The 19,387-nt window shown below is 37.6% G+C and overlaps 1 protein-coding gene across 1 annotated transcript in view; it reads left to right on the forward strand.

The window, feature by feature from the left end:
* Positions 1 to 19,387, forward strand: part of LOC139951589 (short transient receptor potential channel 4-like) — a 94,578-nt gene that overhangs the window by 15,420 nt on the left and 59,771 nt on the right. The window contains exons 4-5 of the mRNA XM_071950549.1: positions 2,896 to 3,192; positions 14,025 to 14,135. Coding sequence (XP_071806650.1) covers positions 2,896 to 3,192; positions 14,025 to 14,135 — 408 coding nt within the window. The remainder of the gene's footprint in view (positions 1 to 2,895; positions 3,193 to 14,024; positions 14,136 to 19,387) is intronic.

A 19,387-nucleotide genomic window follows, 5' to 3' on the forward strand; every position in this document is an offset into this window, starting at 1 on the left:
ACAAACTAATTATAGACTAAAATCTTCCTGGCAGAAACAAAATTCTTGAAAAATTACTTCTTTCTCGGAAACTGTGTTACTTCAGAGGGAGCCGTTTCTCACAATGTTTTATAATATCAACAGCTCCCCATTACTCGTCACCAAGTAAGGTTTTATGCTAATAAATATTTTGAGTAATTACCAATAGCAAAAGTGTCCTGTGCCTTTTAAGGGGGGACACTTAAAACTGATAAAATCTTATTTCAACATTAACTGCATAAAAGAGAGGATCAAAATGGATTTCCCTTTTTCCCAAAAACCAATAATGTACTGCCCTTTAAGTTACTGATTTCTTGACTCTTATTTGGCCTCCGGCGTTTCGTATGATATTCACGATCCACTAGATTTGTGCAATTGATAACCGGACACGCATCATTGAAAAAAGGGGTTTGCAAAATGTGAAAGGTGCTTATAGTTTTTTTTTGTTAAGAATGCCCCGAATCGTTTTAGATTCGTCCTACTTATGAATATCCGCTCTTCAAGGAGATTATTGTTGTCTGCAACATAATCCTTTCATACAGACACTTTCTCCTACTTTGTTGTTTTTAAAATTGCTCTCTTTATCAGTTGCTTTTTCTCAAAATAATTGTTGGTATAAAAACTTGGTAACTAGCAATGGCAAGCTGTTGATGATAATAATAATATCCAACATGGTGAGAAACGGCTCCCTCTGAATAACATGGTTTTTGAGAAATGGGTAATTTCTCACTAAAATAGTAGGATACTTCGGCTGAAGCTTTTATTATGCATCTTAAAGCTTACTGCAATAGACGTTTTTTTTCTTCTTTCATTGTTCTCTTGCAACTTCGCAATGACCAAATGAGAATACTGGTCATTGACAATTACCAAACGTGTCCAGGGGTCGATCACACAAAGAGTTATAGGACTAGTCCTATCTTAGGACTAGTCCTAGAAGATATTAGAAACGTATGGCTAGTGCAAAGTTAGGACTCGAGATAAGAATAGTCGTAATTCTTTGTGAAACCTTCCCCAGTACCTCTAAGAATGCCCGGATCATCTTAGATTCGTCTTAGTTATGTCTATCCGCCCTGCGAGGAGATTATCGATATCTGCAACATAATCCTTTCATAGAAATGTTCCTACATGTTCCCTCTTGGAGTGTTCTCTTTATCAATTGCCAACCCGCACATTGGTTAAAAGCAGTGGACACTATTGGTAATTACTCAAAATAACTATTAGCATAAAACCTTACTTGGTGATGAGTAATGGGGATAGGTTGATGGTATTTGTGAGAAACTGCCATAGTTTTCGAGAAAGAAGTAATTTTCAACAAATTTGATTTTGAGACCTCAGATTTAGAACTTGAGGTCTCGAAATCAACCATCTAAATGCACATAACTTCATGTGACAAGGGTGTTTTCTTCTTTCATTATTATCTCGCAACTTTGATGACCGATTGAGCTCAAATTTTCACAGGTTAGTTATTTTATGCATATGTTGAGATACACCAACTGTGAAGGCTAGTCTTTGACAATTACCAATAGTGTCTACTGCCTTTAAACTGGCATAAATCTGGCCTTACATTTTAGAAAATCGAGGACTGTGACCATTTGAGTGGAAACATGACCCTTAATTAATTGGAATGTAATATTCATGTTTAAAATTGGAATTGTTAATGTTGGGCTCTGTAGAGAACTCTATAGGGCTGTGTCACACAAGACTACTTTTACAGGCAGCTTGGGGGCAACCAACTGCAGTGCATGCTAAAGGACCACTTTGGTAGCACATGAGCCAGTTTTTAACCCCGTCTTTTGGTCCACAAGAAAAAGAGTAGTTGACTATGTCCATTCTTTGAAATGTGAATGGCTTTTCTTCTTGAACATTGACTGGAACTGGTTGCATGTAAATGGCCATGGGGCGATTTCACAAAGAGTTAGGACTACTTAGGACTAGTCATGGAAGATATGAAAAACCAATGGCTAGTCCTAAGTTGGGACGAGTAACTCGTCCTAACTCAAGATAAAGCTAGTCTTAACTCTTTGAAATCCACCTCTGGTGTGACATTGTCCTATTGCTCTTGTTATTACCGCAATACCCCCCATTAACACTGAAAAACTGGAGTTGTCACATAATATTTAGATACCGACAAAAATATAATAAATATTTAAACCATAGGCTGTATAAAAAATATATATAAAAAACACTGGTAAAACAATGTTAATTTGTATTCTCTATTGTTATATAATGTGCCTATTTTGAATTGGGGGGGGGGGGAGGTATGTGCGCACTTAAGTTTGGAGCAATGATGGTTTAAAGTGATGCGCATGATAATTTTTGAATACTCTAGTGGTAGACATGAATATGCGCATATTTCAATTCAATAAGACAATTATTTCATATTGACTTTCTCAATGACAGTGAAATTTGTATGTATAAGGACAATTTTTAATAGTTTGCAACAGAATCAATATAACATGTTTGCAGTAAGTAAACTTATAATTAATTTTACTTGAAGGGCACACGGCACACTTGACTGTAAACAACAAGAGTTTATAATGGGTGCGTTCGTTTAGCTCCCCATGGTCTACCCCGGTGCGCGGCAGTTTTTTTTTCTAGGACGAACGTGGGTAATTATCTGCACATGTTCGTCCTGGAAAAAAAAAACGCCACACGTCGGGGTCGACCCAGAGAAGCTAAACGAACGCACCCAGTGTCAACATGTAGGTAACAAGGTGAAGTATAGCTTTTGTATCTTTCCCTAGAAAACTGGACAATACTGTAAATTTTTAGAACCAAAATGGTGGTTAGATGTGTGTCCATTTTAAGGCAAGCACTGCTGGATGTATTTATGTGCGCATTGTAAGATTTGCATTAAATACACTTTCTTTGTTGTAGACACTACTTAAGTACGGGGAAAGAGTTCCGGACCCGGAGTCTTCGGATTTCCAACGGACGGAGAAACACACCCTCCAACGGTCAGTCGGGACCCTGAACGTCTACCGTGCCTTATCAAGCGGTTATTACATCTCGCTGACTGCCCACGATCCTATCGGGAAAGCCTTTACGCTGTCCAGTCGACTGAAGGAAATGAGCGACCTGGAGTACGAGTTCCGAGCGGAGTATACGGAACTCTCGGAATCGGTGGAACAGTACGCCGCGGATATACTGGCACAGGCACGTGACTCCGAGGAGGTAAGTTTGAATATTTTAACAGATTTAAAAGTCTGCCTTGAGATGGAACACAAGCCTGCTGTTTGCTTCGTTTTTAACAAGGCAAGAGCCCCAAGCCATTTTATTTTCTCCTTGGTAGCCTTGTCCAAGGTTACGCAAGCACCGGCCCGCTCTGAATTCACGAACTGCCTAGATACTGTACTGCACGGTACATATCAGTACTTGGTGCCGTGGGGTCGAATAATGTTTTTTTTTTTTCTGGCCTTGGACAAGAAAACTAGACAAAACTGTACATTTTTAGAACCAAAATGGTGCATAGATACTGTACTGCACGGTACATATCAGTACTTGATGCCGTGAGCTCGAATAATGTTTTGGTTTTTTTTAGCCTTGGACAAGGCTGCTTGGTAAAGGGCACTCTATGAGGAAATTGTAAATTTCTACTTGAGCATTTCAAGGGCACCAGGGCAATGACTCAGGGCCATGGAGGCAATTGCTTTTGTTGCCTGAAGTACCAGGCCAGAACCAAACTTTGCTCAAATAGACATGAAAAACCTGTATCAAACAATGATTATTTCAGCTTGTATTTTAACATGAAGGAAGTCGTACCCGCAACAGCAATCATTGACCTAAAAATGATTTGACTACAATAAAAAAAATACCTACCATTGGTGACAATCAGTCTGGTATACAAACTTCAACCCATGCTGCATGAACAAGCTTAATGACCTATATGAATATTTAAGTATTTTCCTAGTAGAACAACATCGTAAACACTGGTCAGCTCATATGCCATGATATGCTAAACTGGACCTTACCATTCGTCAACGAGGGGGTGTCAATCAACAAGGGTCATAATTTGGTTAGAAGGGGATGTAAAAAATGACTAACAAACAAAACCTGTGCCGCATAAACAAGCTTAAAGGAACACGTTGCCTTGGATCAGTCGAGTTGGTCCTTGAAAAGCGTTCTGTAACCGAGTGTTATAAAATTGTTATGGTTAGAAAGATGTTGTAAAAGTAGAATACAATGATCTACACAAATATGCCTCGAAATTGCGTGGTTTTCTTTTTACCTCGTCGACTAACACATTCGGCCATTTATGGGAGTCAAATTTGTGACTCCCATAAATGGCCGACCGTGTTAGTTTGCGACGTAAAATGAAAGCCGTGCATTTTTTAGTGATACTTTTGTGGATTATTATATTCTACTTTTAAAACATCTTTCTAACCATATGTATTTCATAACAAACGGTTTCAAACACTTTGTGATGACCAACTCGTCCGATCCAAGGCAACGTGTTCCTTTAATGACCTATATGATTATTTTTATAATTTCCTAGTGAAACAGCTTCGTACACTGGTCAGCTCTTATGCCATGATATCCTAAGTTGAACCCTTCCACACGTCCGTGGGGGTTGTCAATCCACAGGGTTCATAATTGGTTAGAGGGGGAAAGTAAAAACTGGCTTACAAACCAAATCTTTGCCGCATAAACAAGCGTAATGACCTATAAACTTTTCAATGTTTCCTTAGTCTTAACTACATCCTATACACATGGCATGATATCCTAAGTTGGACTCTGCCACATTTCATTGAGGGGTGTCAATCAAAAGGGGTCATTTTTTGCTTATAATAGGGAATCAAAACTGGTTTGCAAAACAAATCCTTGCCGCATGAACAAGCTTAATGACCAACTAATATGTTGATGTTTTCCTAGTAATGATCTTGGGGTTGAACAAAGAATTGACTAGAGTGGGATTCGAACCAACGACCTCCGGATAAACGTGCCGGCGCTCTACCAACTGAGCTATCTAGCCCTATATTGGCGGTTTTCCTAGTAAAACAACATCGTACACTGGTCAGCTCATATGCCATGATATCCTAAGATAGACCTTCCACACGTCATTGAGGGGGTGTCAATGGTTCACAATGGGTTAGAAGGGGGAATCAAAACTGGCCTACAAACCAAATCCTTGCCGTAAAAACAAGCTTAATGACCTATGAATATTTTAGTATTTCCACAGAGTTAAAACCACAGTGTACACACACTGGTCAGCTCTATGCCTTGATAACCTAAGATGGACCCTACCACACGTCATTTGGGGGGTTTCAATTTGGGGTCATGATTTATTAGAAGGGAGAAAGTCAAAAGTCTGCCAGCATCCGTTGTGTACAAAAACAATATGTCAATCAAGGGTTGATGAAATTAAATTATACAACTTAAATAATTAAGCAAGCAAATAAGCTTAAAATTGACTCAAGCAATAACTGGATATGTAAACAACACACGTAGATTACAAAACTAGTTGTTTAGAAAATCAAACCCTCTTAAACATAAGCAAATTAATTGTTGATGACCTTAAATTGTACAACTTAAATTATTAAGCAAACAAATTAAATTAACCCAGCCAATAACTGAATATTTTAGAACCACACAACTGAAAAAAGAATAGAAAAAAATGTATCTGACATAACAACTCTGTATTAGCTCCCGAGAACTACATGTACATGTAGCTCATTAAAAATTTACGTCTCGCCAAACTCCGCACGTTGTTTACAAATTCTGGTGGCGTTCAATTTAGTTCAATCCTCCGACACATGCTGTCAATGGGCAGCTGGTGGCTGTGTTTACCTGTGTTTGAACCAATATAGTTGTTGTTATAATTACTCTGTCAATCATACTGGCTAGATGATGGTTTGCCCTCATTTATGTGTCAAGGATACTGGATATAATAAGGAGAAAACTGGGGCAGAAACGCTGGGGTAAAAACATGTGACTAGGATGACTCAGAAAAATGACAACCCGTTTACAAACTAGTTTTAAAACCCATACTGCATGGACGTGCTTAAAGGCAGTGAACACTATTGGTAATAACTCAAAATGATTATTAGCATAAAACCTTACTTGGTAACGAGTAATGGGGATAGGTTGATAGTATAAAACATTGTGAGAAACGGCTCCCTCTGAAATGACGCAGTTTTCAAGAAAGAAGTAACTTTCCACGAATTTGATTTCGAGACCTCAGATTTAGAATTTAAGGTCTCGAAATCAAGCATCTGAAACCACACAACTTCGTGTGACAAGGGTGTCTTTTCTTTCATAGTTATCTCCCAACTTCGACGACCAATTGAGCTCAAATGTTCGGAGGTTTGTTGTTTTATGCATATGTTGAGATACACCAAGTGAGAAGACTGGTCTTTGACAATTACAAAAAGGTATTTAGTGTCTTTAAAACAATCTTCTTGGGAGAGATTGACTGTTGAAAGCTTTGTGCTTATATCCCTTGTGGGAGTCAATTAAAGCCCTTTTCACACAAGAGAAATTTAGCAAGGGTCCCTTGTTAAGTTATAGCAAGGTTATGCCATGTTACAAAATGTACCTCGCGTGAAAGGACAACAATTGTTTCTACTGTCCAAGTTCTCTTGCAAAATCTTGTCAAAAATTGACTTTAAAAAAATGCTAAAATTAAGCCAAGGACCACAGTTAAAATGCTGTCGTGTGATTAGCACTAAAGTAAAAGCATTGTGGTCTGAATTGTTCAAATTACAAGCTAGGAAATAAAATGGCGGCACTGGTACAGATACATACATGTAGTGTACGTATGCTGCTTACTCTGACGACCTTGTAATTCCACACTTCAGAGATGTCCTCAATTAACTGCTCATACTGGGTGAAGGACAAATTGAAATTAAATTAATACGTAGTTCCGTGAAACATATAAATTTCATTAATTAAAAAGAAACTGCGGTTGTCGTTTTGATGTTTGACTGTAAAATGACCTCAGTGCGTTTGCTGCTCAAAGCTTGTCTATCGTAAAATTATTGCTATAATGGCTCTGTCGTTCCCATGACTTAGACACTGTTCCCTATTGGTTAATGTCAAAGACCAGTCTTCTCACTTTGTGTATCTATGCATAAAATAACAAACCTGTGAAAATTTGAGCACAATTGGTCGTCGAAGTTGCGAGATAACTATGATAGAAAAAACACCATCGTCACAGATGCTTGATTTCGAGACCTCAAATTCTAAATCTGAGGTCTCAAAATCAAATTCATATAAAATGTATTCTTTCACGGAAACTATACGTTACTTCAGATGGAGCCGTTTCTCACAATGTTTTATACATGTACTATCAACAGCTCCCCATTACTCGTTACCAAGTATGGTTTTATGCTAATAGTTATTTTGAGTAATTACCAATAGTGTCCACTGCCTTTAAAGGCACTGGATACTTTTGGTAATTACTCAAAGTAAATATTAGCATCAGACTTACTTGGTGACGAGCATTGGGGAGCTGTTGATAGTATAAAACATTGTGAGAAACGGCTCCCTCTGAAGTAAAGTGGTTTTTAAGAAAGAAGTAACTTCTCAATCAATTTTCAAAAAAATTCAGGTCTGAGCATTTTGTTAGACATTGAAATCACAAAAAGTTGTGCTGAAGGGTGTTTTTTATGCATTTTGGGATAAACCATTTAAGGATACTAGTCTTTGACAGATATAAATCGTAAACAGCGCCATTAATACCTTTCAAAGACCCTGGACACTATGGTAAATGTCAAAGACAAGTCTTCTTACTTGGTGTATCTCAACATATGCATACGATAACAAACCTGTGAAAATTTGAGCTCAATTGGTCTTCAAAGTTGCGAGATTATAATAATGAAAGAAAAAAACATCTTGTCACACGAAGTTGTGTGCTTTCAGCAGATGCTTGATTTCGAGACCTCAAAATCTAATTCTGAGGTCTCGAAATCAAATTCCGTGAAAATTACTTCTTTCTCGAAAACTATACGTCACTTAAGAGGGAGCCGTTTCTCACAATGTTTTATACTATCAACCTCTCTCCATTACTCGTTACAAAGTAAGGTTTATGCTAATATGTATTTTCAGTAATCTTACCAATAGTGTCCATTGTCTCTAATGACTGTCAGGAAATGTTGTAATACGTATCGACTGACATGCTGCAACTCCACAAACATACTAAAAAATCATCTTCCTAGCTTAAAGTTCTGCAAAATGATTGTCTTACAATGTTGGTGACCAAATTGAGTCCAGTCTTGTTATAGCAATACTGATTCTTACATTTAACAGCTGACAAAAAGGCTTCAGGTCCATGAAGTATTTCTCAGGCATCTGGATAGCACACAACTTTGTGCAACAAGGGAGTTTTTTCTTTCAATATTTTCCAACAACTTCAGTGACCAATTGAGTCCAAATCTTCACAGGTTTGTTATTTTTATGCATATATGGATACACCAAGTGAGGATACTGGCCTGTGGCAAACACAAATCGTGTATACAGCGCCTTTAATACCCTTTAATGACTGTCAGTAAGTTTTGTAATGCGTATTGACTGCACTACTGCATTGACTGCACTACTGCATACATCATTGATCTAATGATACAATCATCTTCAAAAATCATCTTCCTTGCTTAAAAGTCCTTCCTTTTAATCACTCAATCGATTAACCTTCAGCAAATCAAAGCTCTTCAAATTTCCCCTCTCCAATTTCCTAAATTTATCTCCAAGGTTTCAATCGAGTAAAAGATTGTGTTTTCTCACGCGTTGACCGAGTGGAGAAATCAACGGAGTGCTTTTCACTTACGGTTGAAGAGAGTTTATCATTTTAAAGGCACTGGACACTATTAGTAATTACTCAAAATAATTGTTAGCATAAAAAAATACTTGGTCACGAACATGTTGATAGTATAAAACATTGAGAGAATTGGCTCACACTGAAGAACAATTTTTTAGCAAAATAGGTAATTTTGAGAAAGAGGTAATGTTGGGATACATTGAGAATACTCAGGGTCTCTGATATCACCAAAGATCTCCTGCAGCCGATTTCAAGAAACGCTAGGATTAATCCTATATCGAGTTAGGACGAGTTAGGTCCGGGCGACAATACATTTAGGTACATGTTTGGGGCTACATTTAGGTCCGGGCTACATCTAGGTACAAGTTTGGGGCTACATTTAGGTCAGGCTGCATTTAGGGCTTGGGCTACATTTAGGTGCCGCACACCCGTCATAACTTGGATGGGTTCAGTGCGTCCATAACAACTATGTGTATGGAACTGAACTCGTCCAAAGTCCTCGGATTAATCCTAAGTCAGGATGAGTTTGGTAAAATCGACGGCAGTGCCTTTAAAGACACTGGACACTATTGGTAATTTCAAAGACCAGTCTTCTCCTTTGGTGAATCTCAACATATTCATAAAAATAACAAAACTGTGAAAATTTGAGCTCAATTGGTCGTCGAAGTTTGGAAATAATGAAAGAAAAAAACACCCTTGTCACACGAAGTTGTGTGCTTTCAGATGCTTGCTTCGAGATCTCAAATTCTAAATCTGCGGTCTCGAAATCAAATTCATGGAAAATTTATTACTTCTTTCCCAAAACTACGTCACTTTAGAGGGAGATGTTTCAAAATGTTTGATTTGTTACTATCAACAGCTCTCCATTGCTTGTTACCAAGTAAGTTTTTATGTTAACAAATATTTTGAGTAATTACCAATACTGTCCACTGCCTTTAAAGCAAAAAACTCGTGGCATGCATGACGGACCAACAATGATGTGCCTGATTGTTCAGCGCAATGAACGAGCAAGGACAAAGTTGTTATGCTTGTTTGTTCAATATTTCAATAACTCCAAGAAGACAATTTCAAGTGTTCAATTTAGTATGTCAATGGGGAGTCCAATCAACAGTCAATCATGCATCAGCCACTGAATAAAATTGTGGTATTGCAATTTTCTTTGAAGTTTTTATTTTCATTTATGTTAATGGACATAACAGAAATAGCTTCGTTTCATCTGAAACCTCTATGATGAAACGTTGCCTTGGAGTTGGTCTTGATGTTTTGAAAGTAGAATGCAATTGATCCACACACATTTGCCTCGAATAGCGTGGTTTTCCTTTTACTTTGCGAACTAACATGGTCGGCCATTTATGGGCGTCAACAATTTGACTCCCATAAATGGCCGACCGTGTTACCGTGGATGTCGACGAGGTAAAAGGAAAACCACGCAATTTCTAGTGATACTTGTGTGGATCATTGTATTCTACTTTTAGAGTATATTTCTAATCATATGCATTTTATTTCAAACGGTTACAAACGCTTTTCAAAGACCAACTCGACCGATCCAAACCAATGTGGTCCTTTAAAGACAATATGGACACCTTTGGTGTTTCTCAACACATGCACACGTTATGCACACACACAAAAACACTTCTAACATTTGAACTCAATTTTGGTCTTCGAAGTTGCGAGATAACAATGGAAGAAAAAACACCCTTGTCACACGAAGTTGTGTGCTTTCAGATGCTTGATTTGGTGACCTCAAAATCAAATTCTGAGGTCCAGGAAATCAAATTCAAATATTTTAGTGGAAAATTACTTCTTCCTCGAAAACTACGTTACTTCAGAGGGAGCTGTTTCACACAATGTTTTATACTACCAACAGCTCCCCATTGATCGTTAACAATTAGTAACTTGTTATGCTCACAAGGCTTGCCAAAAGTGTCCATGCCTTTTGGATAAAATTAGTTTGCATTGAAAGGCACTGGAAACTATTGGTAATTGTCAAAGACCAGTATTACTCACTTGGTGTATCTCAACATATCATCGGTCGCACCACGAACTGACCTAACTCGTTCACTGTTTTAAAAAACGTGTTCAGAGAAAATCACGATTGAAGTTGCACTACTTTTGAAACTGCTGTTTCGGAGTCTGCTTACCAACTTTATTGTATTATTTTATGACGAAAACAAAGCTGAATACTTTATTCATACAGAACTATCAATGTGTTTTAATCCCTAAAACTTTTTTAATAAGTAATTAATTCCTAAACAGATAGGTCACTTTGTGAAATTGAAAATTTCATTTTTGCCTGCAGCGCGCTGTTTACAGACCAATGCGTAATAGAGACCTATCGAGATAGGTCACTTTGTGAGATTACTACGCTCCCCAGTTAGGTCACTTCATGGTGCGAAAATTTGCACGCGCGCCATAATCGCGCGCGCTGTAGCGCATAGTTTAACCATTGGTAAAGCGACGTATCTAGATAGGTCACTTTGTGAAATGACAAAATGGCAAGTCCAGCGATGCGTCGTTTATACTAATTAGTGTAATTACCAAACTATTACATATTAGGCACTGAAACTTGCTGATAATGTTAACAGCATTGACTTTGTCAATAATTTGTTTTAAAACAAATTTGCGAAAATGTGTGATTTTGTGTCAGTTAGGTCAGTTCGTGGTGCGACCGACGATATATGCATTCAACAACAAACCTGCGATATTTTTTTTTACTCAATTGGTCACCGACGTTTTAAGAAAATATTGAACAGAAAAAAACACCTTATGTGTTGCACAAAGTTGCTGTTTTTTTCAGACGCCTGAAAAGGCTGCAGTGTTGCTGTAACAAACAGATGACTATTTCTGATTCAGAAAAAGCAAAGATCTTTGAAAGATTCTGCTATAAACCCATTATATAGGCCCAGTATTTATTGAATAAGGAACAGAGCACTGATCTCCTTTTGTCGATGTTTTTTAGCCTTATGTCAAATAATTTTAATGACATCATTGGATTCCAGGTGGGTATAACAATATGTTTTGCCGTAACAGGCAGAGGACTATTTCTTTAAAAAAGGGGGAAAAAAGACTTTTATGCGTCTATACAACCAATATTCTTGGGCCAATGTATGAATAAACGTGATGTTCCATGAATAAGGAACCAGGCACTGACCTCCCTTTTGTCGATATAATATTTACCAATAATATAGGCCCAGTGTTCTTTGAATTAGGAACCAGGCACCCAGCTCCTTTTTGTCTGTGTTTTGTAGCCCGCATTTCCATCCATTGCAACTGGGTATGATGATAACATCTATTTTAACCTTTGAGCTAATTTGGGTTGAAGGACATGTTCGTTGAACCGTTTCTCTGGAAACCATTTGTAAATTTGATGAAACTTTAACAAGTGCTATGGTTTGGTAAGTGGAGTAAGACTATTATTCCATTTATAATACACAGAGCAAGTTAAGTAGAGGGGCAAGATGAATAATGAATAAGGTATGAAGTATTTATGGACGTTCTGGTTCAAGTCACATGTCACAATGCCGTTGCTTCACATTTGTAAAGATATCATTATTTTACGAATGGAATTGGTATTTTAACCGTTTTTCGGTTTTGCCTTTATTTGGCCGCACTCAGCCTACTTTTGTCAGGGAGCCGTTATTTTATATTTAGGTCAAAACCATTTGTATTTTGCGCATTATGGGCAAGCATAACTTACGAAGTGTCGACATGAGAACAATAGAGGTCCAGGGTTTTGAAACACCTTGTAGACTTGCACACCCCCATACATGATTTTCCCTAATTATTGTGTGGAACAAATTTAGGCATGTCCACAGATTTGATTGCAACACAGAGCTGTGAGTCTACGTGGATGTATTACGTTTTTAAATAGCATCATGTGTCAGGAATCGATGAGAGAAAAATAACCTTAGGTAAAAAAATATGCTTTGGGGGAAAAAATCAGTCCCTCATCTTAAAAACTTCCACAAGTTTGTGATTACAGGATGATGGTTCAAACGCAATGCAGAAATTCGTCTCTGCTAATTGTACAATGTTGTTCGTCGATTTACGGGGATGGGTTACCTTGGATTGTGCGCTTTAGTCTATAAAAGGGGCTGTTTTCAAAATAATGCAGCTGTTGGAATTATGCTTTTATGATGGTTTTGTAATCATTTATTTAACGCCACAAAATGGTTGACCTTATTCCAAAGCAATATTGCCCCTCTGTAATAAATATCACTAACTTAAATATTTTGTTTTAGATCAGCAGGACCTTTGAAACATTTTGAACTGGAAAACATTCCAGTTTGCTTAATCCGCTTAATCCCCACAATCCCCCCTAAAGTATTAATAATTATTTATTATTTTTAAAGATCTGATATTGAAGCCTCGTTAGAACCCAAATCAACTGTCACGTGCAATCCCCAAGAAGAGAATTCATTCACATTCGAGTGTTCTTGTTATTTTCTTGGGAAACTTAACACATTATTAGTTGATTGCCTGCGAAAACTTGCCTGAGCAAAGTTTCCTGCAAAAGTTGCCTGCAAAAATTGCCTGCAAAAGTTGCATGCAAGTGATGCCTGCAAAGGTTACCTGCAAACATTGCCTGCAAATGTTGCCTGCAAATGTTGCCTGCAAATGTTGCCTGCAAGTGTTGCCTGCAAATGTTGCCTGCAAATATTGCCTGCAAATGTTGCCTGCAAATATTGCCTGCAAATATAGCCTGCAAAAGTTGCCTGCAAATATTGCCTGCAAGAATGTTGCCTGCGAACGTTGCCTGCTATAATATGTAACCTGCAAATGTTGCCTGCAAATGCTGCCTGCAAATACTGCCTGCAAAACTTGCCTGCATGCAAATGTTGCCTACAAAAGTTGCATGCAACCTTGCCTACAAAAGTTGCTTGTAAAAGTTGCCTGCAAAAGTTGCTTGTAAAAGTTGCTTGCAAATGCTGCCTGCAAAACTTGCCTGCAAAACTTGCCTGCAAATGTTGCCTGCAAATGTTGCCTGCAAATGTTGCCTGCAAAATGTTGCCTGCAAATGTTGCCTGCAAATGTTGCCTGCAAATGTTGCCTGTAAATGTTGTCTGCAAATGTTGCCTGTAAGTGTTGCCTGCAAATGTTGCCTGCCATAAAATCTAACCTGTAAAAGTTGCCTGCAAAAGTTGCCTGCAAAAGTTGCCTCGTGTGACAAGTCAGGGCCCTAAGTTAAACATCAAACTGATTTTCCAGGCAAAATTAATTTTCTTGAGGTTTCTCGATATTCCCTTTTTTTCAGCTGACGAGTATATTGACACATGATGCAACAGAACACGAGCCAGAGGAGAGTAACTCCAACGAGAAAGCACTATTCAAAGTCTTCCATGCTATTGCCTGCGAACAGAAAAAGGTAAGGTTTTTAAAATATGAATTCCTAAAATTGTTAAGAATATGCGAAGATTTATTTGTTTAATTGTATTTCATGCGAATGCGATTGTAAAGCGATTGCAAGGCTGTCTTCTGAGCGAATGTTTCGCAGGAGTTGAACCAGCTCAACAGTTTTGAATTATTCTTTGCACATTTGTGACATCAAAATTTGCCCTTGCATCGCAGGAAATAATGACCCTGGCTTACTGATTTGTGATATGCTTCCTACACGTACTCCTTTTGCATGTAGCACAATGTAATGGTTTACAAGGTGCTGTGGTGCAATATGCAGCCAATCCAGCCAAGAACCCCCAGGTTGAACCCCCTTCTCTTTTCGATAAGTGCACTGGGTTCTGTTACGTGCGTTACACAACACACTGGACCAACTGCTTTATGTCCCATCCGAAGGACAAAACATCATGGTTATGTGTCTTGCTTAAGGACACAGGTGTTGCAACTGGAACTCAAACCCACACTCTGCTGAACAGAAACACCAGAGATTGAGTCCGGTCTTCTTATCCACTAGGCCAAGGCCAAGGCCCTGCCATACGCCATTTTGAAATGGTGGACCCATTTCTATAACACTTTTTGGTATTGATAGTGTCTGAATATCTGGATATACACAATACCTGTAGTACACTCATATAGTTCCCACCATACCTCAACCGGCCAATTAGCGGTCGTGTGGCGGATTTGAGCGCTTTACACGAAGCAACCATTGTTTTTTAAAATTAAACTGACCTTTCGTTATCGGGCATGCTCTAGTGCTGAAAGTGCCAAGTTGCCTTCGACGGTTTTATTGGTTAGTCTTTCCATGGTTAATTAAAGAGCAAAGCCACCTATATGATTAATGACCGAGTACCGTGCGTCATTTGACGCTAATTGCCCTTCAAATCAAAGACCTACACTAGGAGGCCAGACTTATAATGGTTGCTATGGACTAGTTCCGGTCGTGGCCACGCCTAATCTAGATTTCCCCCCAAAGAATGGATTTCTTTGCATCGATCAAACTTCACTGATGGAACTGGTGGAAATTGCTTCTTTTTTTGAAGGCTAATTGAAACGACAATGGGATACTAATGCAGTATATTTAATATAAGAATTGGGTCGCCATTTTTGTAATGAATTCTTTGCTTTGAAGGGTCTGTATACGTTTGGTAATGAAAATGAATGGCAATAAAAACTTATGTGGTAAGAAGGACATGTACAGCAGCTGTTTACCAAAATGTGTCCTGTGCCTTTGAAAATGATTTGTACAACTGCATCTTAAAGCCATTGGACCCTTTCGGTAAACAGTATTGTTCAAGTCCCACACTTCGTGTTTCACAACTTATATATAAAACAACAAACCTGTGAAAATTTCGGCTCAATCGGTCATCGGAGTCGGGAGAAAATAACGGGAAAACCCACTCTTGTTTCCGCGCGTTTCGCCGTGTCATGACATGTGTTTAAAATAAATCCGTAATTCTCGCTAACGAGAATTTATATTGTTTTACCGTTTTCTCAAAAAGTAAAGCATTTCATGGACTAATATTTCAAGAGAAGTCTTTCACCATTACCTTCTGTAAACCCTGTAAATTATTTCTAAATCTGTGGACTTTTATTTTTTTTTCTGTACCGAAAGGGTCCAATGGCTTAAAGGGTCTACATGTATGTAACTTTTGTAGGACAAAAAAACACAATGTCCACAGATTTACACTTAACTTAACACAGTTTGAAAACAATGATAGTAGAAAGCTTCCCTGAAAATCTACGTGCCTGAGATGCTGTAGTTTTGGGGAAATGAATAAAACAATGTCATGAATATAATTTTTGTCTCATTAGACGAAAATTATTTTAATCATTTACAAACATATTTTCACGGCATTGTTTTACTCATTTCTCAAAAACTACAGCGCCTCAGTAAGTTAGATTTGAAGGGAAGCTTTCCACTATCATTATCTTCAAACCCTGTAAGTTTAATGTAAATCTATGGACATTTTGAAAAAGTACCCAAATCCATTAAATGAATATATACAACCTTACATTGTTTTTAAGTAAAGCAGCTCATGTAAATTAGTTTAAGAAAAGACGCTTTTTAAAGTAATTTGTATTGTAAAAAACCAAAAAGTTTCCAACCAAACATGGTTATATGACCAAGGCTTCAGACACGAAGTCTATCTCAAGCATTTGAAAGCCATACGGGTGGGGTTTTCTTTCATTATTTTCTTGACACTTGGTTGACCAATTGAGTCCAATTCTGCACAGGTTTATATTTATGCATTATGTTGGGACGCACCGAGTGAGAAAATTGTTGACATTTTCCAAAAGTATACCCTGATTTTAAAAATTAAATTTGGTTTGTCTCCTGGAAGATGACAAACGAGGCCACTTATCACGTCGTCATGTAAGCTTTTGATTGATTGTAGATGACTAATGATTTCAGCATCAAAATTATTATTACAACTCTGTACTTTATTACCATTTTGTAATATTAATACTTAATATCTGCATCATTAAAGGCAAGATTTAAGGGTAACATTAATTTTCAGACAGGTTTTGTTCATCGCACGTATCCAGAAATGTGTGCGGATACGAAATAATTACGTTCGTTTACACAGTAAAACTCCATATCGTGCACTCGTTTGTTTTCCTAGAACTTCTTAAAGGCGCTGTACACATTTGATAATTACTCAAAATATATATTGGCATAAAACCTTACTTTATATCAAGCAACGGAGAGCTATTGATAACGGCTCCCTCTGAAGTAACGTAGTTAGTTTTTGCGAAAGAGGTAATTTCTTACTAAAATAAAAAAGGCTTCTGGCCAATCTGGAAGCACACTATTTTGTACAACAAGGGTGTTTTTCTATCATCATTTTCTTGCAATTTAATGACCAATCGAGTCCAAATTTTCATAGGCTTGTTATTTTGTATGCATATGTTGGGATACATCAAGTGAGAATACAGGTCTTTGACAATTACCAAATATGTCCAGTGCCTTTAAAGGCAGTAGACATTATTGGTAATTGTCAAAGACTAGCCTTCACAGTTTATGTGTCTCAGCATATGCATAAAATAACTAACCTGTCAAAATTTGAGCTCAATCGGTCATCGAAGTTGCGAGATAATAATGAAAGAAGAAAACACCCTTGTCACACGAAGTTGTGTGCGTTTAGATGGTTGATTTCGAGACCTCAAGTTCTAAATCTGAGGTCTCGAAATCAAATTCGCTGAAAATTACTTCTTTCTCGAAAACTATGGCACTTCAGAGGGAGCCGTTTCTCACAATGTTTTATACCATCAACCTCTCCCCATTACTCGTCACCAAGAAAGGTTTTATGCAAAAAATTATTTTGAGTAATTACCAATAGTGTCCAGTGCCTTTAAGCACAAAAAGTAGCTAAGCAAAACAGGAATGACCAGAATAAAGTTACCAACCAAAATAAATGTGTATTTATGCTTAAATTCCTTTACATTGCCTCTCAAAATGTGTAATGTAGAATATTTTGAGGGCCTACAAAATACCTTTAACCGTCGCTCTGTTTTCTCTCTATTTAGTGGCACCATTTTCAATTGTATTTTGCTTACCAAAATATAGCCCTAATAGGTGAATGCACTCTGCGTCTAAAACCATGGCACACATTAACGTTAATGAATTGGCCTGTTAAAAGGCAGCTGTATTAGAGATATTTATGGAGTACCTTGTACTTTACCGCCATTATTACTATAAATTATGGAGTTATTATGTAGCCATATCATAATCTTTTAACGATCCCCCAAAAGGCTTCTCACACGTTGGAATGGGGTATTATAATAGTGTACAAATTCATGCGTCAGGTTTTTAGCCTTGTAGATTTGTTTAAAGCCATTGGACCCTTTCGGTACAGAAAACAAAGTAAAAGTTCACAGGTTTACAAATAACTTACAGGGTTTACAGAAGGTAGTGGTGAAAGACTTCTCTTGAAATATTATTCCATGAAATGCTTTACTTTTTGAGAAAACAGTAAAACAATATCAGTTGCGAGAACTACGGATTTATTTTACACATGTCATGACACGGCGAAACGCGCGGATACAAGGGTGGGTTTTCCCGTTATTTTCTCCCGACTCCGATGACAGATTGAGCCTAAATTTTCACAGGTTTGTTATTTTATATGTAAGTTGTGATACACAAAGTGTGGGCCTTGGACAATACTGTTTACCGAAAGGGTCCAATGGCTTTAAAGGCACTGGGTTGGACACCTTTGGCAACTGCCAAAGACCAGTATTCTCACTTGGTTTATCCTGGTTTAACATATGCATATGAGAAAATTTGGGCTCAATTTAGTCATCAAAGTTGCAAGAGAACAATGCGAAAAAAATACCCTTGTTGCACAAATGTGTTTGCTTTCAGATGCCAGAGAAAGGCTTCATTGGCCTGACGTTCTCGGATTCAAATAATTTATTTGAGTGAGAAATTAGTATAACTCTTTCTCAAAAACTACATTAAATACCCTTGTTGCACAAATTTGTTTGCTTTCAGATGCCAGAGAAAGGCTTCATTGGCCTGACGTAATTCTCAGATTCAAATAATTTATTTGAGTGAGAAATTAGTATAACTCTTTCTCAAAAACTACATTACTTCAGATGGAATCGTTTCTCACAATGTTTTATACTTTAAACAGATCTCTATTGCTCAAACCTAGTAAGTTTTTAATGTATTTTTTGAGCCAATAGTGTCCAGAGTGCCCTTTAATCATAATTGCTTCGTACAAAGTTGGGAAGGTAGTACATTCTGCCCTATACCAGCCAGGCTCCTAGTTGATGATACCCATACCTACATCCTTACAAGCTGTGAAGGGGGTAACCCTGTTTCAGCCCCAGGAGTAGGTCGCTCCTAGTGGATGATACCCACGCCTACATCCTTAAATTCAATTCAATTCAATTTATTTATTTCATCACAGATTACAAGTAAAAAGTGAAAATTGCTTTCCATGTGTGCACTAAAAGATTCAAATTTGATACTTATAGAAAAACAAACAAACATTACATTTTAAAAACACAGAATTAATTACAAAAATTAATATAAGCAACAAATAGGCTAGTTCAAGTTTTACAAAGAGAGAAACGTTATCAAAAACTCACCATCACTGATTAAAGTGGAAAACAACAACTACTACTAAGTTACCTTATAAAAAGTGAGTTAAAAAGATGAATAGCACTGGGTAAAAAAGATAGTCTGAACCGGTTTGTGCGAGTAGAGAGAGAACGGTA

This window comes from Asterias amurensis, chromosome 19, assembly GCF_032118995.1.
Source record: "Asterias amurensis chromosome 19, ASM3211899v1".
Lineage (NCBI taxonomy): Eukaryota > Metazoa > Echinodermata > Asteroidea > Forcipulatida > Asteriidae > Asterias > Asterias amurensis.